Below are 25,186 nucleotides of genomic sequence, written 5' to 3'. Positions count from 1 at the left end.
CCCCAGACAGGAAAACAATCTGTCACACTACTGGTTCCACATGGAACTGCATAGCCACACTCTCCAGATGCCAGGTACAGCGGGCACAGTTGAATGATGTTCAGACCTTGTACTCAGTGCTTCAGTATCCAGAATCCTCTTGGCCATATGAAGTTAAGTGGCTTAGACCTTACCCTGGCTTCCCAAAGGCTGGATGACAATCATGTGAAACACCCCTGATAACTTATAGTTCACAAGTTTTTCACATTTTAATATTGTTAATATTTAAAATTTAAAACACTATGGGAATTTCTTTAAAAGTTCTATTTAATAATATTTTACCTTTTAGATTTTAATTATCTATTCTCTTTTCCTTACTTTTTATATATAAATGTATGCTGCTTTTATGCTGAAGGTTAATCTCTAATCCAATTTTTGTAAATGAAAATCATTTCAAATGTAGAATATCTAATATAATATTTCAAATAAAATTCTAAGTTAACATTTAACAGTTAATATTTTTCTTACTGATAGAATTTTTTTCTATAATTACTATGTGATTTAGAAAAATCTGCAAGTTCTTTTTGCTGCAGCAACTAATTTCCAGGGTCTGAATTTAAAAACATGCTTTTTAAAATCCTTTTCAAAAGAAAACCATTAGAAAACTTGAATTGACCCCCCTGAAAATCATGAATGACTGGTTCTTTCATTATTAGCATTAAAACTGAGACTAATTCAAGTTTTAAAATACCTACATAGCCTTAATTAATGCAAACTATATTTCTGGAGTTCCTCAAATTTATTCTTATTACACAAATTTATTTATAACATTTGCAAAATTTGACACAACTTTTATACACGCTTGGTATTTTAAAAAGTGAAAAATTCACTTTTTTCTTATGCTTCAAAAGTAATATTTATTTCTATCCACAGAAAAATTTGCAATTTTTAAATATAACATTTAAATATGTATCTGGGATTTCATTATACTGGTAAAGAAATAAGTCCACAGCTATGCATTCTTTCAGCACTTTATATATTCTGTTCAAGGAATGAAAAATCAGAGAACCTTCATTTTTTTAACCAATGAAAATTTCATCATAGAAAGGATTTAGAAATTCACTATAAATATTTATACAAAAGACACAATTATAGAAATGAATAAGAGATTTAAATGACTATTGCAAAGGAATTTTTAAAGAAAAAAATATAAAACTTCAAATAGATTTAGGTTATGTATAATTTAACCTGACTTCAGTTTTGTAACTTGGGGGCAAAAATAATAGCTTCATTAAAAGCCTTATTTTTAAATGATTGAAGTAACTCCTAGAATACTATCATCATTTCAACTTCTTACTTAAGACTACTTTCCATAAGCTTTAGGGAGGACTACAAATTATTTCATTACATAGCTCCTAGTAATACACCCCAGCTTGTTCTTTAACCATGGGAGACACTAAAGTTATGTGTACTTTTACTACCCCACCCCCAGATTGCCTAAACTCTTATGTACTATGAAATATGCATTATGTTCTCCACTCTACAAACGTTATAAAGTAAGCACAGTCATTGAATTTCAGTCATTGTAGGCAGCAGTATAAAATACCCATTATCATAGCAGGACATAGCAAAGAGAGAACCTCTATCTTCACAATATTATAAATTATGTCTAAAGAAAAAAAAACATACATATGTGTAAATATACATATACATATGCATGTCACATTTAGTGAATGGGAATGAAGTTGGTTAAGTTTGAGTTCAGAACACCATCTTGCCTGTCTGTGACCTTTTCCCCTGCAAGGGGCTTCCAATAATTAGGCTTTATGCTCACTCAATCATTTATGCTTAGAAAGATGTTTTTTTGGTTTTGGGTTTTTTTTTGTTAATATGTTTTTATTGATTTCAGAGAGGAAGAGAGAGGGAGAAAGAGAAACATCAATGATGAGAGAGAATCATTGCCTGGCTGACTCCTACATGCACTCGAGTTGGGATCAAGCCTGCAACACAAGCATGTACCCTGACCAGGAATCAAACCATGACTCCTGGTTCCTAGTTTGACGCTCAACCACTGAACCACACTGGCCAGGCAGAAAGATGCTTTCTTGACAGGACATGATAAAGCAAATTATTTTAACATGTAAATAATGGATAAGAGTTCTATCACTATTTGCAGAAGATAGATGTTTAGTTTTGTTTTGAACAAGAGACAAATCATTTTAAAACTGATTGATCTTAATTGTATACTTCTTTCCAGAATCAATGAACAGATGAGAAAGATACATTGAAGGAAATGGATTTATTTTCCTTTTCTTTTTTTTTAACTTTTTAAATTTATTTATCTCTATTGTTGAAAGTATTACAGATGTCCCCTTTGTTTGTGAAATGAGAGCCCAGTGCATGGTAGAACATATTTGGCAATGATACATCTGATAAAGGGTTAATATCCAAAATATATAAGGAATTCATACAACTTAACAAAGGGAAGACAAACAATCCAATTTAAAAATGGTCAAAGGACATAAATAGACACTCCTTCAAAGTGGACATACAGAAGACCAAGAGAAATGAAAAAATGCTCAGTCAGATCAGAGAGATGCAAATTAAAAGGACAATGAGGTATCACCTCACATCTGTCAGAATGGCTATCATCAACAAATGACAAGTGCTGGTGAGGATGTGGAGAAAATGAAACCCTAGTACACTGCTGATGGGAATGCAGACTGGTACAGCCACTGTGAAAAACAATATGGAGTTTCCTCAAAAAATTAAAAATGGAACTCCCATTTGACCCAGTGATCTCACTTTTTAAAATCTTTATTGTTTAAAATATTACATATGTCCCCTCCCCCCCCCTTCGCCCCTCCTAGCCCACCCCATTTTCCCACCCCAGACCTTCACCACCCTATTGTCTGTGTCCACGGGTTATGTATATATGCATACAAGTTCTTTGGTTCATCTCTTCCCACTCACCCATCCAACCCCATCTTCCTTCTGAGATTCCACAGTCTATTCCATGCATCTGTGTCTGTGGATCGATTTTGTTCATCAGTTTATTTTGTTCATTAGATTATGTACAAACACTATGCAAGACAGCAGGGTGAAATTATATCACATAAGCAGTGACCTATACTCCTTACACATAAGGGTGGCCATAAATCCTGTCACAATATACTTCCTGGGCTGACTTACATTTCACTTTGTCTTATACTGAAATCTTATTGGTTCAGGAACTAAATATAAGCTACTATCTGAAGACAATACATTTTTTAAAATCCCTGCAATTTGATGAAGATTAGATAACACGAGACACATGAGAGGGAGACAGAAGAGAAGCTACAACTACAAGTGATCTTTTTAACAGCTCACTGGTGTTTCAATGTAATAACGTTCTTCACCTGTATGTCTACATGCAGTCCAGCTAAAAACTGATAACTTTGGTTTCTGTTTTTTCCACATTAAATCTTACAATGCTGAGTAAAAAAACAAATGGTGATACCATTACTGCATTGACTGCTGAAATAAATTGAATCTTAGTACTTTAGACATACAGCATGAGTTCATGTTTATACTTCAAACATGAAATCACAGGAATGTTATATTAATTAATGTTTTCTGAAATCAGACATCACAGAAAGAACCAAAATATTCCAAAACTAGACTATTGAGCAAAAATGATAATTCTCTCACCCTGGCTCATTTTGCTCAGTGGTTACAAGGTCAGCCTGCACACCAAAGGATCAAAGATTCAATTCCCATTCCTCTCACATCCTTTCACCTCGCTCTCTCCCTCCCTCCCTCTCTCCATTCCTCCCTCTCTGCCACTCTCTTTCTCAATGGAAAAAACAACAACAAAAAAAACACAATAAAATGATTTCTTTAAAACTTTTGGACACTTTTTCTAAATTTCTAGAGGCTTCCTAGGTAAAGTAGAAAAGAAACAGCAATATCATGAATCAATACTGTTGATCAAATAGGCTGAAAAAATAATTAGAAAATATATTGCAACCCAAATCATACACTCATATTTGGAAAGGTAAACTCTCAAATTCCAAAAGATTTTAACTTTTGGTATAATCTATTAGCAAGACATAAAATCATTTCCATACTCTAATGAAGTCTTTATTCTTATTTTTAGAGTCAATACATGGAGAAGAATTTTATGAGTTATTAAAACTTTTTTATACACCAAATGACACCATAAGGCAAGTTCACACTTTTGTATTGTTACTGCAATAACTATATATTTCAAAAAGTTACCTCTATAACCACTGTATGCAAGTAACCGTCTGATGATGTGGTGTGTACATAATTCAATTCGTTAATAGTTAAATTTAATGAAGAAGCTAACTTACCGGTGGATCAGCCCCCTTAGAACCAGTCAGACCTCCTGTTAGGGATTCGATATCCTGAAAAGGGGAGAGGTGTTGATTGTAAAATGCTACTCAACAGCATGGAGAACTTCCCAGTCCCACAGTGTAATATTTTCTTTAAGCTACAAACTTAGGTAACTAAGCTACATTTGTTCTGTTTTTAGACCATCTTGCTATACAAATACTACACAAATAGCCTGTATCTAAACATTTAGATTTGTTTCCAACTCTGTACAATCTATAAAAACAAAAAGTATAAATAGACGAAGTGTTCCTGACTATACAAAAAAAGGCTGTAGGAGGGAGAGCAGATGTTTTGTTCTCTGAGGAGCTAAAGTAAGTGAAGAAAGGAAATGAAAAAAATTAATGAAACTTCAATATAATACAGTATATCATTTGCAAGAATACTAATCCCATGGAAAATGCTGAACCTATAGAAATGATTCAATCACCCATAATCCATCTGTTCTATGATAGGGGTACAAGGGTAGAAGAAAATAGGATTACTTTTTTTTTTCCCCTCCTCTTCCTTTCTCTTTCATTTCCCTCCCCTTTACTAACAGGATGTGTAAGTAATTGATTCATCAATGGTATGTGTTTAACCTATGTTCTGGCTAAGATTTTGTTGCAGTCTCAGTTGGCCAGACAAGAACAGAGACTTTTAATCCAGCCCCGGATTTACATGCCTGACCACCAGGAATGCATAGGCTGATGGATTAGGTCTCAGAAACACTGGGATGATGCACACCCAATCTTCACTTGACCGGTTTCAGGACACTGGGCCATCCTGTTCTGAGGACCAGTAATGAAGACATTCATCAAGACCCAGGACCCCCACAGGGACTCAAATTTCAGAGCCCCCTCTGTACCCTTACCCAGACTCTCTTCCCCTGATTCCCCTTTAAAAGCTTATTCCTAACAAGTTTAAAGGGAAGGCGGATGTTAGGGTTTTCACCTGTTACCTTCCCAAATTTCCAGCATCTGATACTAAGCACATTTATAATCTAACCCAGTGGTTCTCAACCTTGGCTGCACATTAGAATAACCTGGGAATCTTTTATAAATCCCGATTTCTGGACCTCATCCTCTGAAAATTCTGTTTCTTTGTTACTAGTGTTGGGCCCCCACCCCATAACAAAGAAACAGAATTTCCAGAGGATGAGGCCCAGAAATCGGGATTTTAAAAAGATTCCCAGGTGATTCTAATGTGCAGCCAAGGTTGAGAACCACTGGTCTAACCCCTGTCTCTGCGTTTTGGCTGGATAGTGACAGGTAGTAGCACGAGCACTGGACTCGGTTGACCTCCGGTTTCATACATAGATGAAACTATAAACAGAGAGGGATAGATTAGCTATTCTTTTACAAGGGTCATTTCTAATCTTGAGTCACTAACCACAGAGGATCATGCCTGAGTAGATTGATTGCCAAAGGTATTGCCAATGGAGAAATGAGTGATGCTGTGACACACTGGAGAGCATGCATATTGCAGGGACAAGTAGAGCTCAGCCTGGCCATTGCAGGGCTTCGGTTCTAGGGTTTCTAATCAGACCACTTTGCCAAAAGAAGCTAACCGTCCAGGGTGTTAAGCAAAATCTCTCAGGATGTTAACGTTTGCAAGTGTTTTGATTTTAAAACCATGGGCCCACACTCCAAAATGAAAAAGCAACCAATCAAGAAACTGTCTGCTCAAAGGCTGTCAGTTAGGAGTTTGGGGTTACCTTGAAGAGTTACATTATTTGCTAAAAAGTTTCCTTTGTGTGATCCTGGTCACTTCTTATATGTTTGCATCTCATACATATAGGGTTGAGGTTGAGGAACCTGGGAAAATATTGTTGTATTAAAAAAATCAAATGAAAAATAATTGAATAAAGATAGAAAGAAGAAAATAAATACCTATGATCAGAGAAACAGCCAACACCTTGATATCATGAAGATTTATGTTACTAGTTCATTGGGACTTAATCACACCATTTCCCTGGTTATCTCAAAAAATGGGGAATCTTAACAACAAATATGGGGCTCAAATGAGCATGTGAAGAAAACACTGAAGGCTGGGGAGAAGGAAGGGATGGTGCAATGCAAGTTTCCATTTGGAGAAGCTGATTCTAAATGGGAACTCAGTGGGTGATGAATTTTGACATGCATATTTTATTAGGGCCATAAATGACAAGAAAATCACAAGGGATGCTAGCCAAAAAAATTAAGTTGTCTTCTCCGTAATGGAAATATTGTATATAATATGTTTTCCTATCCATCATTCCTTTGGGGAACCTTCCTGCTCCCTGACTCTAGCTCCATAAAAAGGCTTACAAAAATTGCTTCAAATGTTGTAAGAGCCTGCCAGAGAATTAAGGCAATTTAGGTTCTGGAAAGTATAATGGTATAGTCAAAGTCCGTAATTTTATTGTATGAACAATGCTTGATACTAAATGTTCTCCCTGCCTTCAAACTTTAGATCATTTCTGGCTCTCAAAAACCAAAAGGTCCTAATTAATACTCCTGCATTGTTCTGTCTATTGTTAAAATGTTCCCCCTCTCCATCCTGTTAAAATTCTTTATTCCAATACCATACACACTATAAACAACCAAATCACCTACATTATTAGATCTTGCATGTTCTTTAACATTTCTATTAAGTCATCTATAAATTATGTCCTTAAAAGCAAAGTATAAAACATATACATAAGTTGCCCAACAAAATTAATATTCCTTATAAATCCAAAGATAATATAATTTTTTAAAATGTTTCAGAGTTTTAAGGGATGAACTGAGAAGATTTGGTAGTAAAATGGCTAAACTATTAGATGAACAGAAAAAACACACAACCCATTTTCCTGTTATGACCATGACAAAAAAAAGTTCCAAATTCTATTCCTATGAAAGGTTTATTGTGAGTACATTTAAAATGAAAGAAAATTATATGTTAAGTGCATTTTGAGTTAATACCTTCTGTTCTTCATAGAGAGGCATATAACTTAAATTAACAGTAGAATTGCTGATGGTATTACCAGAGATAATAGAGAAATTGATTCAGTTTTAAAAAGTACTTTAGCAATTTGATGCATTTTGTCATAGTGTTAAAAGTTCCATCATGAATTTCTTGCTATCATAGATAAACTGGGAAAATTTTCAGGTTTCTAAAATCTTAAGCTTTTCATGATAGTCATGGTCCTGAGAAAAATAAAGCAAATGAGAATTTAAAAAATAAATAGAAATGCATTGATATTTATGGTTTTTAACATGTTGAATTAAAGCAAACGCTGAACTCATGGCTATAAACAGAGTATAGATGTACATTTTTATTCCATTCACTTGTTTAATTGAAAAACTTTTTTGAGCTTGTGTTCTACTTTGAGCATAAGTTGAAAAAGAGTGTCCTACTTGGACAGACACCCTGTTAAGCATGTTTCATCTCTCAATAAAAAAAAAAAATCATGTATGAATGAGCGTAAGTGTGGATAAATGCTTTTTTGTGGTAAAATTAATAGGTTAAATAAATAATTATTTTGAGATGCTCTGAACATAATTAAAAGTGAGTAAATTCTTTTATAGTTATTAAATATTTTACCTATAAAATATAACCGAAACCCTTGACAAATGTATCTATCTTGTTTAGATAGATTTTTTTTAAAAGTTTTTTAAATCTATTTTTATATAGATAGCAACCAAAGAGGACATCAAAAGTAAATACATTGATATCCTAGAAAACTTTTAAACTAACTACTATAGTAATATTTATTTGATTAAAAAAATTTAAAACAAACTTTGATTTTTTACTGTTACAGAATTTATTAACTCTATTATACTTCATGCTTTAGATTTAATAGCTAGTAAACTAGCTACCCCTTACTGAACATTTACATTCCAGGCACTCTCTTTAAATGCTTTATACACATTATAAACAACTTTATAATGTGGTTATAGCAACCTTCAAAGTGTGGGCGAAAAGGGCCCACATACTAACCTGACAAGCTCAGGGGGTGCTATGGAGTGGCCTTGCAAACTCAGAGATATAAAGTAACCACAAAGGATGGCCTGAAATTAAAACTTTCTTAATTAAAATGCAGTCTATGGTAGGTAGTCATATTCTAGGCTGGTACCTTCCCTGACAAAGATCAACCTTGACCTCAACTGAGCCTATTGTCCTTTTTGCATCTACTATAACATACCTTTGGAGTGTCAAGGTAACTTCCCTTTTTCTGGACCCTTCAAAGCACAACCAATGCACCGGGGCGGAAACCATAAATTCCCTCATTGTTATTGTTATCTGTTATTGTTATTGTGTTAAGTGTTGACTCTTAACTATCCCATACCCACCTATGTAAAAGAAGTATGTGCCTATCATTTTACTTTTTATCCAGTCCCAGAGCTTTCCACCCGCTTTGCTTTTCCCCCACCTCCCTAATGTATCACCAATGGATTTCATGTAACCTGCTTACATCTCTTCTATTGATTGTAATGTATAAAACAGCGGTTCTCAACCTGTGGGTCATGACCCCTTTGGGGGTCGAACGACCCTTTCACAGGGGTCACCAAAGACCATCGGAAAACACATATATAATTACATATTGTTTTTGTGATTAATCACTATGCTTTAATTATGTTCAATTTGTAACAATGAAAATACATCCTGCATATCAGATATTTACATTACGATTCATAACAGTAGCAAAAATACAGTTATGAAGTACAAATGAAAATAATTTTATGGTTGGGGGTCACCACAACATGAGGAACTGTATTAAAGGGTTGCGGCATTAGGAAGGTTGAGAACCACTGGTATAAAACAAGGTGCAAAACTTTCATTCTCAGGAGCCTTATCTCAATTCCTTGAGATTCTGTTTCCCAGCAACTGTCAACAGTTTGGCTCAAATAAACTCGCACAAATTCTTCAAAGGTTCAAATGTTTCTTATGATAACACTAGAGGCCTGGTGCATGAAATTCAGCCCGGCCTGCACCCTCTTCAATCCAGGACCCCTCAGGGGATGTCCGACTGCTGGTTTAGGCCCGATTCCTGTGGGATCAGGCCTAAACCGGCAGTCAGACATCCCTCTCGCAAGCTGGGATCAATGGCTCCTAACTGCTCACCTGCCTGCCTGCCTGATTGCCCCCTAACTGCTCCCCTGCTGGCCTGATCTCCCCTTAACTGCTCCCCTGCTGGCCTGATCGCCCCTTAACTGCTCCCCTGCTGGCCTGATCCTCCCTAACTGCCCCCCCCTGCTAGTCTGATTGCCCCCTAACTGCCCTCCCTGTCAGTCTGATTGCCCCCTAACTGCTCCACCCTGCCAGCCAGCCTGATTGCCACCTCACTGCCCTCCCATGCCGACCTACTTGCCCCCTAACTGCTCCCTCCTGCTGGCCTGATCGCCCCCTAACTGCTCTCCCCTGACGGCCTGATCACCCCTAACCACCTCTGCCTAGGCCTCTGCCACTGTGGCTTTGTCCAGAAGGACATCCAGAAGATGTCCAGTCTAATTAGCATATTACCTTTTTATTAGTATAGATAAGTTAGTTATTTCTTTTCTCACTTAAAGGTTAAGAGTTTATATAATTCAACTAGTATCACACAGCTATTTGCATGATGCCCAACCTGTGTTTTTAACACTAGTTGTGAAGGAACAGCTTCACCCTGGCATCCTGGTGACTTTGCACATATCCACAAAGCAAGGCTATACCATAGGCTGGTGGAACCCCCTGTGAGCCACCCAAGAACATGACAAGGTAGATGGTCTTATGAAGAGCCTCCACGTGGCTGTCTATCACTCTCCTCCCTGGCACCAATGAGGCATGGTACTTTCCACCTCACTTTTCTCCAAACCAGATCCATCTGCAGTCTATAAAACTGCCTGGGTGCAATATGGAATCAGCTCTTGCCAACAGAGCAACTCCCCTGCTCGTATTGTTCACTATCTGACCCATGCAATTCAGAGTAGTGCTGTGGAACTAGGGACCAGCGCAAAATTAGAGGCAAGTGATGTGCTGAAGGTGTAAAACTTAGAAGCACTCATTCTAAGTGTCACACAAGTGCTGACCCTGCACTGGCAGGACCCTGCGATTTAGTATCTCCTGAAATGTTGTGCCCCAGCAACCTCATTATTAGAGTCCTGCAAGGGCAGGTTTGGCAGTTACACAATTCAGGAAGTGAGGGACTCCTTAAACTTTGTGCCCTAAGTCCTTTACTTGGCTCACCCTAGTCCTAGCTCTTCTAAGGACATGGAGAGCTGATGCCAACATGCCTTTGTTTATGCTGTATATGCAATAAAATCTTAAAAAATCTATTTGGATTCATTGTCTCCTTTATAGAAGTCAAATTTATAGAAGTGTGACAAGAGATCCTGGCACTTGCCTGCATGCTCACAGACTGCTTGCTGCTTAATACCAATAATATATAGCCTCTGCTATATGACTTGTTATCAGCTGCACAGAAAAAAAAAAAAAAAACACAAAAAAACTAGGACCTATTAATGATATAATCAACTTTATTTCTTGAAAATAAATTTCAGGTAATGAAAGTTTCACTTCTCTCTCCAAGGTGTCAAATACCTAAGTGAGATTGTTACCAGCCCTTGACACAAAATGTGAAGAGTCCGCCTCTTTTATTATTGGGCAGCTCTGTTCCTGGGATGGAAACCTGGTCATACTAGGCTGACATGTGAATCAGAAGTCTTAAAGCTTTGGAAAGTTGACCTGCTGATGGAGTGAGGCAATCAGTGTCAGAGCTACAAGTAGAGCGAGATTTGAGGGTATCCTGGGGATTAGGTAACACCTTAGCACAGGTTTAAAATAAACTCTACATTATGCTGAACTGATAACTGTTGGTTTTCCATCCGTACCCCCTCCCTATGATCCCTGTGCCAATAGTTAACATATTTTTCCCTTGACAGACAATTTGAATGATGGAGCTATGGGGATTAATCATGTGGTTTTCAGTGCAAGTCATTAAGTTTAGATGTAAGTCCTGCTTCCTCTGTGTAGAGCTGGGAAGAGGATATTGGAATTTGAGGTTTCTTTCAAGGCTATTGCTGGATCCTCATTTTTATTTCTGAAGAGTTATGGTCAAGAAAAAGTTTTAAAATAATTTGAATGTAAAATACAGTAAAAATTATAAAAATAAAATTATAGTCAATTGAATCTGACATTCCACCTGCCACAAGACCCAGATCATCTTTAAACCTGATAGTCGATGTAAACTTTATATCAAGTTTTCAGCATTACTCTTCAAAAAAAATAACTTTATATAATATGAAGATACTTGAAGCATAACAATATTGTTTCCAGCTAGGAGTATTTTAAAATTTGATTTATGTATATTTATAATTTGGGACTATTTTAGAAATTCTTTGGAGGAAAGTGATTACATTTCAATATAGAGTACATTTTAGTGCATTAGACATTCTATGAAAGTGTATCAGTACATTGTATAAAATAGTAAAATATCAATCATTTTAATTGAATGCTTGTTTTCAAAATTTGTTTTTAAAACCTTCAAAATTATTTGGTGAGGTATTTTATGTTTGTAGAGAAGTTTTCACAATTTATATACTCAAAATATCAAAATTAAGCATTTCTCTCATCCCTTTTTGTTGAAAAATTCCTGAAACTACTCCTCATCCCCCATTTTTCTTGAAACAGGTTTTAGTCCCCACTACATCACTGCAACCTTTTTTTATCAAGATTGCCAATGATACCGAGTTGACTGAATCAGTTGTCACTGCTCCATTATCATTTTTCTTGATCTCTAAGCCACATTTGACACAGTAACCACTCCATCCTCTTTGAAATACTTTATTTCTCTTGGTTTCAATTTAGTTTCACCCTCTATATCAATTTATTTAATACCATGGCTTTAAATACCATGTATATTGATGAATTGTGAATTCATTTCAGCCTTAACTTCTCCTGTGAGATCTCCAATGCCTACTCCAATCTTCACTTGCAAAATCAAACTTGATTTCCACCTGAATATCTCATCCAAATTAGGTTCTTGTCCCATTGCTGTCCATCTTGACATTATCACTCACCTAGTTTCTCAGCTCCAAATTCATCAGCAAATCCTGCCAATTTTATCTCTAAAATATGCCTTGAATTTGACTATTTCTTACCACCTATATTCACACCATCCTAATCCCATGTGATTTCAGAGAGGAATCAGGGAGAGAAAGAGGGATATGGAAACCTCAATGATGAGAGAGAAGCATTGATTGGTTGCTTCCTGCACATCTCCCACTGGGGATCGAGCCCATAACCCAGACATATGCCCCAACCAGGACTTGAAGCTCAACCTCCTGGTTCGTAGGTCCGCATTTAACTACTGAGCCACACCAGCCATGCCCCATTATTCTTAAAATAAAATACAAACTTATTATTATGTCCAGCAATGCCCTTTGGTGATCTGGTGTTGGCCATAACATTGATTTCTTTTTCACCATTAACCCCCCTCATTTCATGCCATCAGTATCATTGGCTGCATTGCTGTTTCACAAACAGTTCAAATATGGCTCCTATCTCAGGGCCTTTGCACAGGCTTTTCCTGCTGTTTAGGATGCTTATTCCTTAGAAAGCCTCCTAGTTAACTCAGTCACTTCATTCAGATCTCTAAGTTTAAGTATCAAAATCTCAGACAAATTTTCCCTAACGAGCTGTCTAAATCAGTGAAGGTTTCACCCAGAAATAAATGGCAAACTCAAAAAACACTATAAAAGAAGGTGTAATAAAAGGATATTTTATAGAAGTATGGATGGCTTAGTGAATTGAGAAGAAAGTTGAGTCACATGGGCTAGCAACAGCCGGAGATCATAACCACCCTTAAGCCCAAAGAAGTAATAAGGCAAAAGAACAATATTGTGAAGAGTCCAGCAAAGGGGAACAACAGCCTCTAGAACAGCCTGCCACATAATGGAAGCTCAGTAAATACTTTTTGAATGAATGAATGACTGAATAAATGAATGAAGCACGTAATACCATGTGTATACATAAAAAAGCTGAGGCTCAGATTATGTGAATGATGAAGTATTTCTCACTTTTGTATAAATGTATCATTTTGAAAGCAGGGCTCATGGCTATAGTGTCTGCACAACAAGTCTTTACAGAATGCCTGAATGAACAAACTAATGAATGACTTGCCCGGGATCACATAGCTGGGGAATGCTGGAAAGAGACTTTAAAATCCCAAGTGCTCTAACTTCAAGCCCAGTGTACTTTCTATTTCATTATGCTTCACTAATGAGATATCCTCCTAAAGGAAAATGCACTCAACTCTGTATTGTCTCCTCCTGAGGAAATACATTTTATATATCCCAGGATATCCAGTTCATAAGAAGGAAAATGTACAAAATAATTCAATAGGCAATAAAGAATACATTAAATTTATTTTCTGGCAAAATGCGGTTATTACTACAGATTAAAGACTTGATACCTTAATCATTATACAATGAATAAATCAATGCTTAAAATGCTTAGTATTGATAAAGAGTTCAAATATATTAAACTAAAGTCACTATTTTTGTGTATCATCTCATGGTAAGTAGTTTCACAGCACTGGGAATGAGTAACAGTCAGAAGACAGTATTTTTTTTTAAATCATTCAGTTTTTTCACACAATGCTTAACAGAAACTGTCTTTCGTCACAGCTCCTTGAGGCAAGCATCCAAATAATAAAACTGAGTTTGTTGATGAGGCATCTTTCTACTCTACCAGATTTAAGCTGTGAGTGTTGCCTTGGCTACTTTACAGGGAGGCAGAGAAAAAGGAGGAAGCACACACACCAATTTTAGAAATCATCTTTCCTATGGAAGCCAGACGGAGCCCTATATAGTCATTAGTTTTTTTAAAAAAAAAATGACTAGACTTTTACTTTGAGCATATTCCAGCCCAAATCTGAATTTTCCTTGAACCACATAATTAATGCCTTCAAAAAAAGAATGATTGAGCCTTTGTTGTGACGGAGGCACTGCTGGACACCGAGAACATGATGATGAATAAGTCAAGGTCACAGCTTTCAAAGGGTGCAGAGTTTAGTACAGACTCAGAATGGCACAGAGAATTTAGTCAACAAGCATATAGTGAATACATAATAAGCGCAAGTTGCAACACCCAGTCTGGGGCATGGAATGCAGACTTTATGACATGCTCTCTGACTTCAGGGATCTTTTATCTAAGAGTATGTCAATCTGCAGAACTGCATGAGGAAGAACTTTGGGAAATAAGTGCTAAAATTATAACAGGGGTTGTGGGGTACATTTTGTAGAGTGAAACCAAGTTTGAGCATTTCATGTTGCCAGAACGTTACTTCCTTTTTGAATGCATATTGGGTACGTTTGTCCTGTGAACTTGGCTGGGTAACATAATAACTAACATTTATTGAGGATTTACTGTGCTAGTCATCACACTGAGCTCTACTGCTTCATGAAATCGCATCCTAGCTCTTTGACCAGGTATTATTCTCACCATTTTCAAGATGATGAAACTGAATCTTTAAGAGTTTAAATAATTTGACAAAGATCATACAGATAGTAGGTGTTCAAATGTAGACAGGCCGACTCCACAGGCAATCATTGTTAACAATGTGCTCTCTTGTATAAGTTGAGGAATATAAAAGGGGTCGGGGGTGGGGGGTTCTTGGCATGCCACATAGCGACTTAAGAGAAAACGTACTCATTTAATATTTGTATATGAATGAAATTGCAATGGTATTTCCAAGACACAGATTTTTTTTCTGATAGAAAAGAGAATATCCTCGTTTGATCTATGGATATGAGAGTTAGTGCTATTGGATTTAGCAAAAAAAGTAAAATTCCAAAGATTTTTTTCTATATAGTTCTAATTTCTAAATATTCTCCTCAAATTCAAACCTAAACAGGCAATCTAATACCTATCAAAGACACAATTGCGTCAGCGAACCATGGAGTAGGGATTTCTGAAGAAAGCGCCAGATTTAAGGCTCATTTTTTTTTCCCATGGAGTGCTCTCTTTGAAGCACTTTCCTTTATGAAATTTTTTGAACTGCTTTTATCTTGTCTATTTTCTTCCATGACTGTTTGTCCCATATGGCTGATAAAGACAGCTTTTTGCTAAATCCTGACTTAGTCTCATTCAGTTCCTCCTTGCCAACTTTCACACATCAAGTTTTCCTTGTTATCTCAAACTCCATATATGCAAATCAGACATCATCTCCTCTCCTCTGCCATTCTATGGCCAACTGTTCCCATCCAATTTCATCCTCCAACACTTTTTCCTGTTGGTATTTCCAAGACGCAGTGACCATGCTAGATTTCTGGAGGTCAATAGTCTTCTCTCAATCTGGTATCCATCTGCCACACCAAGCCAGTAATTTTACCTTAGAAATATCTGCTCAGCCTATCTATTCTTTTTTTTAAAATAACCACTGCATTCACTACCTAGTTCAAAGTCTCTTTTTATTTTTTCCCCATCACTGGTTTTCTCCAAAATAATGTCTTTTGTGATTTATTTTTTCAGTTATTTTTTCCACTCTCAACCCTAAAATGGGGGAGACAGTAGCACTGGAAACAGAAATGCATATATATATGCATTGGTTTTGGGTGTATTGCTTAGTAGTTAGTCAATAATATACTTGGCAGTGTTTCCTCCGATATTTGCTTACTCCAGAAACTGTTTAACAATTCCTTGAAGTGAGTCTGATGTAGGTTAAAGTTTGAGAACCGCTGCTCCAGAATGTTGTATTTCAAATGCAAATATGTATAGGTTACTTCTTAATAAGGTCCTCATTCTTAGAAAGAAAAAATAGCAAGGTCTTTCATTATAAAGTTCTGAACTATTTTTCTCATTTCACCCTTCAACACTTCCTAAAAGTGATATTATACTTCTATCAGAATATACTCTATACCTCCTCTTTGTGTTTTTTGTTTGTTTGTTTTTGTTTTAGTATTTATGCTTTTGCACCACAGCTTCCTCTGCCTAGAAAGTCACCTCTCTCCTTTGGATAAATCTTAGTCACCCTTTGGGACTTACCCCAGGCTTTACCACCTTTTAGGAGACTTTCTTGAGTCCCTCACGTGAGGGTAATTGTTCTACTTACGGTTACTTTCACAGCATCTCTGCCATGATTCTTAGTCCACCATTTTATAATTTTCATTTTACTCATTCATTTTTCCCAAGTACTTAAGTGTCAAACAACTCAGTGGTGTACTTGTCATCTCTGTATCCTCAGAAGTTATCACAAAGAATGACCAAAAATAGTTAAAGGAATTAAGTAAATCAATGTTAAATTTCGCTTCCCGTGAACTCCTTCTACAGGTAAAGAATGAACTGATTTGGCTGACATTGGTACTTGGGACCACTCTGAAATGTGCAGTACGATATATGAACAGATTTGAATTATGTTTATATATTGGTTTTCTTATTGTAAACCAGCCATTGAGAAGCTGATTATCTTTGAGTTTACTGTAGAAATTGAAATTCTGAATGGCAAGGCAACTGTTCATATATTTTTTTCAAAATAACATAAGCACTGTCCCAAGAGACCTGCCAGAGGGATAGCTAGCAGCACTTCAATTCTGCTCAAACCTGCAAGATGCAACACATGCAAGAAAAAGGATCATAGTGACCAAGAGAACAGGACCAAGCCTGGCTTCACTAGTTATTAACTGTGTGACATTGGGCAATTATGTTTCTCATAGAAAATAAGTTAATCTATGTCCTAGACCTAGTAGGTACTAGGAGGATCTTAGAATATTATGAAAGTTCATGAAAAGTTACTATTGATAACTTATAGTAAATTTTAAATTAATATTATCTATTATTATCCATGGAATCATGCACTGGCACAAATTGGATTACACATGAATAAAATTAAGATAGGTTATGGGCACATATTATAGGATAATATGTTTAAACATACATGCATTAGAATGCATGTACATAAGACCCAGATATATATTAAGTTTGGCTATAATCTCCATTAAATTTCTGTGTTTTCCCTCAAAGGCAAGAGATCCTGTTTTGTATTTTACCTCCTCAATTAGCCCTATAATTTTCATGTATTTCTATGACATTGTTGTAAGTTTTACACTGTCATTTAAAAATGCATCATTTTTATTATTTCTTCTAAAAATTGAGCAATTGTTTTGCTCTAGAATAAAACTTATTTATTGGATAAAATCCATACCAAGAACCCATACACATTTTATTCCCCTTTTATTGTGTATCTGGCATCACCTGGTTATGGACCATGGTGGACAGCTTTGAGCCTGTTTGAAATGTGCTCTAGCAACTGAGAGGAAGCATCTAATGCTTAAAAGAGAATATCAGTGGTATAACCCTAGATACACATAATTTATGAGAGATATATCTATCAGCCTTTGTTGGTTGAGAGTCAGAGAGGCTTAATTACTGTGATCTTAGTTTACAATGAAATCTCCAATTAATTAATAATGCTTGATCTTTCCCTTTCTAACACAAAACAGAAGTAAATAACAAGGAAAATATAATATCCTACCCTTCTTTTAGAAATCAGGTTTTATTGACTCATTAAATAATAACTTAAAATATTCACTCGGTTAAAAAAATTAATGAGATTAACATGGCCGGCTTATTAGTGGTTAGAGTGTCTGCCTGCTCACTGAAGCATTCAATTCCCAATCAAGGGCACTTACCTACTGAAAGGAATTTTAGAGACAGGAAAGGGGAGGAAGACATACATAACAGGTGGAGATGGCTCCAAGCCAGATTGCTTATCTGACATTCACAGAGGACAGAGGAATGTTATAAGATAAGGGGAAGAAGAAGAGGGGGCACCAGGTGAGCTCTGAAACTTTGGAACTGATACCCTATAAGGACAGAGGGGGCAAGTAGGCAATTAGGAGAGCACAGGGGACATAAAGTAAGGAAGGGTCCAATTAGAAAGTGAGATGTTCAGACAAAGAAGCTACCAGCATACTAGTAGATAACGCCTGAGACAAAGGGACTTGGAGGACTGCTTTTTTCCCATCTTGAAGAAAGAGAGAGGCTTTCTCCATTTGAAGTCCCCTCCTCAGGGGGTTCCCCTTTGGGGATCTCTTCCCAGGAAGAGTTACTATACACTTACAATAATCTTCCACATTTTTACTAAAATGTCTTTTAGTTTGCGAATTTTATTCTTCGAACTTCACAGGACAAGAACCCACAAGGAGAGTCGGCTCACCAAATTCCCATCTCACTAGGTTGTAGGTTTGATCCAGGGTCCGGTTTGGTGCATACAGGCGGCAACCAATTGATGCGTTGCTCTCACATCTTGTTTCTTTCTCTTTCCCTGTCCCTCCCTCTTCCACTCTCTCTAAAAATCAGTGGGAAAAAATATCATCATGTGAGGATTAACAAAAAAATAAAATACAAATAAAGGAGATTTTCCTAATGTGATATTTTAATAGAAGAATAAAATATGTCTGTCTTTTCCAACTGTTATTATCTGTAATTCCACTGTTTATTATACCTTAAGACCATTTATCATTTTGCTTTATAAATAAATGCAAGGAAGAATTGCTTGTTAACTGAAAACAAAAACAGAGCAAATAACATATATTTATATATGATATTTCTAATAAATATTATCTATCTCTCACTAAATTTTAGGGATTAGGCCAATTCATTCATATATATATATATATATATTTAAATGTATCTTTATTGTTGAAAGTACTACAGATGTCGCCTTTTTTCCTCCCATTGACCCCCTCCACATTGCACCTGCCTGCCCCCCTCCTCCCCCGGGCCTTCACCGCACTATTTTCTTTGTCCATGGGTTATGCATATATGCATACAAGTTCTGCAATTAATCTCTTATTTTCTAATGTGGTCATGAGAAGGTGGTAAAAAACAAACAAACAGATAAAATATTTTCAAATTCATTAACTTTACACTTTCAGAGAAATTTGGTATGAGATTTTTCACCTACATGTTAAGTATTTCATGTCCATACCTTCATTTTAGAAATACTAGCCCTGCAGGAATCAGATGGAGCTGGAGGAAGAGGTAGGAACTAGAAAACAACAGCAATTAGTAGCACTATCTAAAAACAGATTTGCAAAAATTTCAGAAAGAAGTCTAACTTGAATGTAAATGATGTGCAGACTAATTCCCTTTGCATTACTTTTTTCTTTGGGGAAAAATTTACCACATTTAAAACCATAGAAAGTATGTTTAAAATTCATTTCCTAGTTCTTCTATTATTTTATTTAAGTGATTAATGAAGATTATAATGGTAACCAGAAATAGCAATAAGACATAATTTCTCTATTTTTCTTCTGGGCAGTTCCATTTGAATTTATACTACCAGGATTCTGATATGAATCAATGCAATATCAACATCACATTCTCAAAATACTACTAAATGAAAGGAAATGAAACTGACTAAAATCATATACTAAAATGCACTGATATTATGCTACTAAACTAATTGAGACTATAGCATAATTTGAGAATCTTCCAAACTGGAAATTTAGTCAATGGCAGAATGTTCAATAGTCAATATAAGTTGTATAGACAGTCTTGCTTTCTTTTATTCATCTGATTAAGTTTCCAAGAAACCAACCAAATCTCTATTTATGCATTCATTGTTTGACTCTTACATGTTCCCTGACCAGGGATAGAACCCACAACCTTGGCATATCAGGATGGTGCTCTAACAAACTGAGTTATAGTTATTTTTTAATAGTAGGGCAGCAGTTACTTTTTAATAGTAGACTAGCTTTATTCCTTTGCCTCTAGCATCCCCAAAACTAAATTGTAAATTCTGAATGAATAATAGAGTAGCTATATATAACCCAATATTGAAACTAGAAACTTTCTCTAATTTAGCTTGGCCCAAAGATATCAATAACTAAGCTATGGTGACAAGTAACCCCACATTCTCAAGAAAGGAGCTACACAAGACCATGCTAAAATCCTATATAATAAAGAGGTAATGTGCAAATTGACTCTCACACCCTTGAACAAGATGGCTGCCCCCATGTGATCACAAGATGGCTGGCAAGGGAGGGCAGTTGGGGGCAATCGGGCTGGCAGGGGAGCAGTTAGACATCGATTGGGCTGGCAGGGGAGTGGTTAGGGGGCAATCAGGCAGGCAGGCAGGCAAGTGGATGGAAATCAGCAGTCCCGGATTGGGCCTAAACCAGCAGTCGGACATCATTTTATACATACAGATTCCACTTTTTTATTTTTTAAAAATAATTTTTTATTTTTCAATTATAGTTCACATACATTTTTATATTAGTTTCAGTTGTACACCCCAGTGATTTGATGTTACATAACTTACTAAGTGCTCATTCCAAGAAATCTCGCATCCTTTTGACACTATACATAGTTATTAAAATACTACTGGCCTGGTGCACAAAATTCATGCACGGAGAGGGGGAGTGTCCCTTAGCCCAACCTGCACCCTCTCCTGCTGGCCTGATCACCCACAACATTTTTGATGGATCCTTATTCAGCCAACTGCAGGGGGATAATAAAAATGTAAGCCAGAGTAGTGTTGGCCTGAATCACAGGAACTGTACAGATAGCTCAGATCAAAACAGCACTTTCTTGATCAGACTGTGACCTCTGTCCACTAAATTTCTAATTATTTATGTTAATGTATATATTGCCTTATATTATCATCCTTTTTGTTTTTTCCATATAAATTCTAATACCCTTAGCTAACATTTATCTACAACTCACGGTTTTCTGTAGGCTCCAAATAAATATGTTGATTCAAAAAACCCCAAACCATGGAAGTATGCATGAAGTAGGCAGTTGGAGTTTCCTGTCTGTTGGAAGCAAGGCCTTCATAAGGCCTATGCCAGAAAGCATTCCCTTTCAAGTCCTAGAATCTGAAATTTTCCCAATATACATTATTCTTCTTTTGTAAGTCATTGAAACCATAGGCATTATTAAAACACTTATTGTAATTAGTCACTAACACTAACTAAATCATTTCAACAGATTCTACCCAATTTTAAGCACCTTCAGTATAAATTCTTTGGGAGGAAGTACATTGAGTTACTCATTCTTTTATTCTCTGCTTTGAATTTTCCAAATGTTTTGCACATAAAATAAGGTAACTTCAGTAAATGCCTATCCTATCTAATAAAGAGGGAATATGCTAATTGACCCACACACTGTCGCAAAGATGGCAGCACCCACAGTCAATAAGGAGGGAATATGCTAATTGACTTCCACTCCCTCAAAGATGGCAGCACTGAGGAGCAGGCAAACCTCGAATGGCAGCTGCCCAGCCACCTGAGGCACAGGTAACCAGGGCCGGCCAAGGCTTGCACTGCCGGCAGTGGCAGCAGCAGAGGTGTGATGGAGCATTGCCTTCCCCTGATCGCTGGGTCACCTCCCACCCCTGAGGGTTCCCAGACTGTGAGAGGGGGCAGGCTGGGCTGAGGAACCCCACCTCCAGTGCATGAATTTTCATGCACCAGGCCTCTAGTCATAATAATCAAAGGCCAAGAGGCGTCACGACCAAAATGACCAAATGACTGGTTGCCATAAGGTGGCATTGACCACCTCAGCCCGGGTCCGGTGGGTGGTGATGGTGGCCAGAGCGAAGCAGCCCATGTCCTGGGTGCCTGGCAGCGGCCGGATGAAACAGCCTGGGTCCCGGGTACCAGCGGCAGCCAGAGCAAAGCAGCCCAAGTCCTGGGTGTCGGAGGGAAGTCGGTGCCAGCAGCTGGGGGAAGGAAGGCCTATTCTTGCACAAATCTTCATGCACTGGGCCTCTAGTTGATAGATAATAGCTCAAAACAAACTTTAATGAATCATGGAAAGAAAATTATAATTTCAGACCAGAGATAACATCCAGTGAGACATTCTATAAGAATGAAAATTATCAAAAAGAAAAGAAAAAGATACATCTCATTTATTTTACAATATTGTTTAAGATGCCTTTGGAAACTGTGGTTGGAAGACGCTCAATGATTTCATCTCCTGGAATTTATGCCCTTGTGTAATGTTCTCCCCTTGTGTGTGGGCTGGACCTAATTAAAATATGGCAAAAATGTTGAGATGTCATTTCTGAGATTAGATTACAAAAACCTGTGACATCTCTATGTATCTTTCTCTGTCAGAACCCTCTGGATAAGCTGACACATTGTGAATATCCCTATGGAGAGGTCTATGTGGCAGGATATGAATGTCTCATGCCCACAAATAGTCAGGAACTGAAGCTTGCTGAGCTCATGTATGTGAACTTAGAGGCCCTTCCTCCCATATTTGAGCCTGAGATGACCACAGCCTGAGCTAATACTTACTAGTAGATTGAAGCTTTGTGAGAGATCTTGAGCCTGAGGACCCAGATAAATTGCACCAAATCCCTATCCACATATGTTCTAAGGTAATAAATGCTGTTGTTTTAAGCTAGTAAGTTTTGAGATTTACAAAACTATATAGTTGTTTACAAATGAAAGAATAATTAAAACAAACAACTAAACTCAAATTGCATATATTTCAAATTTATCATTCAATTTTGTATATTCACATTATAAAAGCTCTACATAAAATTAAAATATTTCACAGTATTAAACTTTTTACCAATATAATCCATAAAAATAAACATTTTTCTTGTTCCTATTTTTATGCATTTGTACAACTCTAATTATGTTTCTAAAAGAGAAGAAATGTTGAGGCAAAATATGAAGTGATCCATTGTCTACATTTTTTATAATTATCAGTATGAATTATTTAAAAAATACATATAACTCACAATATAGTTTCTTACACACACACACACACACACACACACACGCATTTCTATTGTCTTGGCCATTTCTGAATATTTAAAGATCTTTACATTTCTAAGAAGACATTTTTTGTGATGATTACTATGAGGTTGAGTTTTGATACCTCAAAGTCATATAATTATCAGTTATTATGTGAAATCCTATAAAAAAGCAATTTCTTTTCAATTATGTATGAATAACTTGGTAAAATTGACACAGAAGAATGTTTTAAAAGCACTGTGATTTTTAGCTGCTGAATATACCATCATAGCAGATGACTCATACTTTATTTTTAACCTGAGATATTTTACAACATAGATTAAAATACCCTTATTCAATGTAGACCACATAAAAATATGATAATGTCTATTTAATTCATTTCTACCTAGTGCTTTAGTAATAAATAAGGGAATTTAAAAGTATCTTTTTAAGGAGCTACTATAAGGTATCCACACTAATAAAAGAAAAACATGAAAATTGTTTGTACATTTGCTACAACTTAAGCCATGCCCCTCAGCCAATCAGAGTGAATATATGCTAATTAACCAACCAAAATGGCGGCCAGCAGCCACGGAGTTGGAGTAAGCAGGAGGCTTGGTTGCCCCAATGATGAAGGAAGCCAAGCTTCCCGTCTGCCACAGCAGCTCTGAGCTCCACTCAAATCAACAAAGTTTCAACCCAGATACCTGCTTTCAGCTGGCCATGGCCACGGAGCTGGAGTGAGCAGGAGGCTTCCCTCCCACCCGTCCTGGCCGGCTCTGAGCTCCTCTCAAAGCTACAAAGTTTCAATTATAGAAGGTAAATAAATCCCAGAAAAAAAATAAAAATAAAAAAAGGAGAGGCTGGGAGCTTCCCTCACTGGGGGGCTTGGCCAGCCTGAAAACGGCCCTCAGCCCCTCACTCAGCCTGGCCATGCACCCCAGTGGGGACCCCCCACCCAAAAGGGGGTGTGGCCAGCCTGAAAACAGCCATCAGACCCTCACCCAGGCTGGCCAAACCTCCATGGGCTGAGGGTCCCCACGGGGAGTGGGGGGGCTTGACCAGCCTGCAAACAGCCATCTGCCCCTCACACAGGCTGGCAGGCTCCCCAGTGGGAACCCCACCCTGAAGGGGGTGTGACCAGCTTCAAACACCCATCAGCCCCTCACCCAGGCTGGCCAGGCACCCCAGCAGGACCCCGACCCTGATCCAGGACACACTTCAGGGCAAACCAGTTGGCTCCCACACATGCACCAGGCCTCTATTCTATATAATAAAAGGGTAATATGCAAATTGACCCTAACAGAATGACTGGTCACTATGACACACACTGACCACCAGGGGGCAGATGTTCAATGCAGGAGCTGCCCCCTGGTGGTCAGTGTGCTCCCTCGGGGGGAGCTCTGCTCAGCCACAAGCCAGGCTGATGGCTGCCAGCACAGCTGTGGTGGTGGGAGCCTCTCCCGCCTCCTCAGCAGCACTAAGGATGTCCAACTGCAGCTTAGCTCTGCTCCCTGCTGGCAAGTGGACATCCCCCGAGGGCTGCCGGACTGCCATAGGGATGTCTGACTGCCAGCTTGGGCCCAATCCCCCAGTGAGCGGGCCTAAGCCAGCAGGTGGACATCCTCCGAGGGGTCACAAACTGCAAGAGGGCACAGGCCAGGCTGAGGGGCCCCCCGAGTGCACAAATTTTTGTGCACCAGGCCGCTAGTATAAGATATTCTTTTAATTCCATATAAAGAATTACCCATTTATTTGAATATTTATGAATGATCGAGCCTCATATGCACATACATACTCCACATACCAATGATCGCCACTACATTATCAATAGATTTCTGCTTCTTCTAAATGGTTTTGCATTTTATATTACCCAACTCTGATTTCCTTAGGCAACTCTCTGACCTCATTCCTAATTCCCAGTGCTGTTATACAATTATCTGAACAAGCAGGGTTTCCAACAATGAGAGAAAGGAATTTATAAAGAATTTGGGAATCAGAAAATCAATGAAGAAGCTAATTTAATATCAACATATAGTGGTTGTGTCCTGTAGTTTAATGTTAGTATTAATACCTGGGTTGTATAGCTTGATTACAATTGGAGCTTTAGAGGCAGGGTATCTAGGTTTGAATCCTAA

General features: G+C 37.4%; 1 protein-coding gene across 1 annotated transcript in view; it reads right to left on the bottom strand.

Moving 5' to 3' along the window:
• The window catches only part of PPFIA2 (PTPRF interacting protein alpha 2), a 471,528-nt gene that overhangs the window by 366,759 nt on the left and 79,583 nt on the right, over positions 1–25,186 (bottom strand). Inside the window, exon 4 of the mRNA XM_081084175.1 lies at positions 4,335–4,388. Coding sequence (XP_080940301.1) covers positions 4,335–4,388 — 54 coding nt within the window. The remainder of the gene's footprint in view (positions 1–4,334; positions 4,389–25,186) is intronic.

Source organism: Myotis nattereri, assembly GCF_964212035.1.
Source record: "Myotis nattereri genome assembly, chromosome: 2".
Lineage (NCBI taxonomy): Eukaryota > Metazoa > Chordata > Mammalia > Chiroptera > Vespertilionidae > Myotis > Myotis nattereri.
This window is presented reverse-complemented; position numbering and strand designations above follow the sequence as displayed.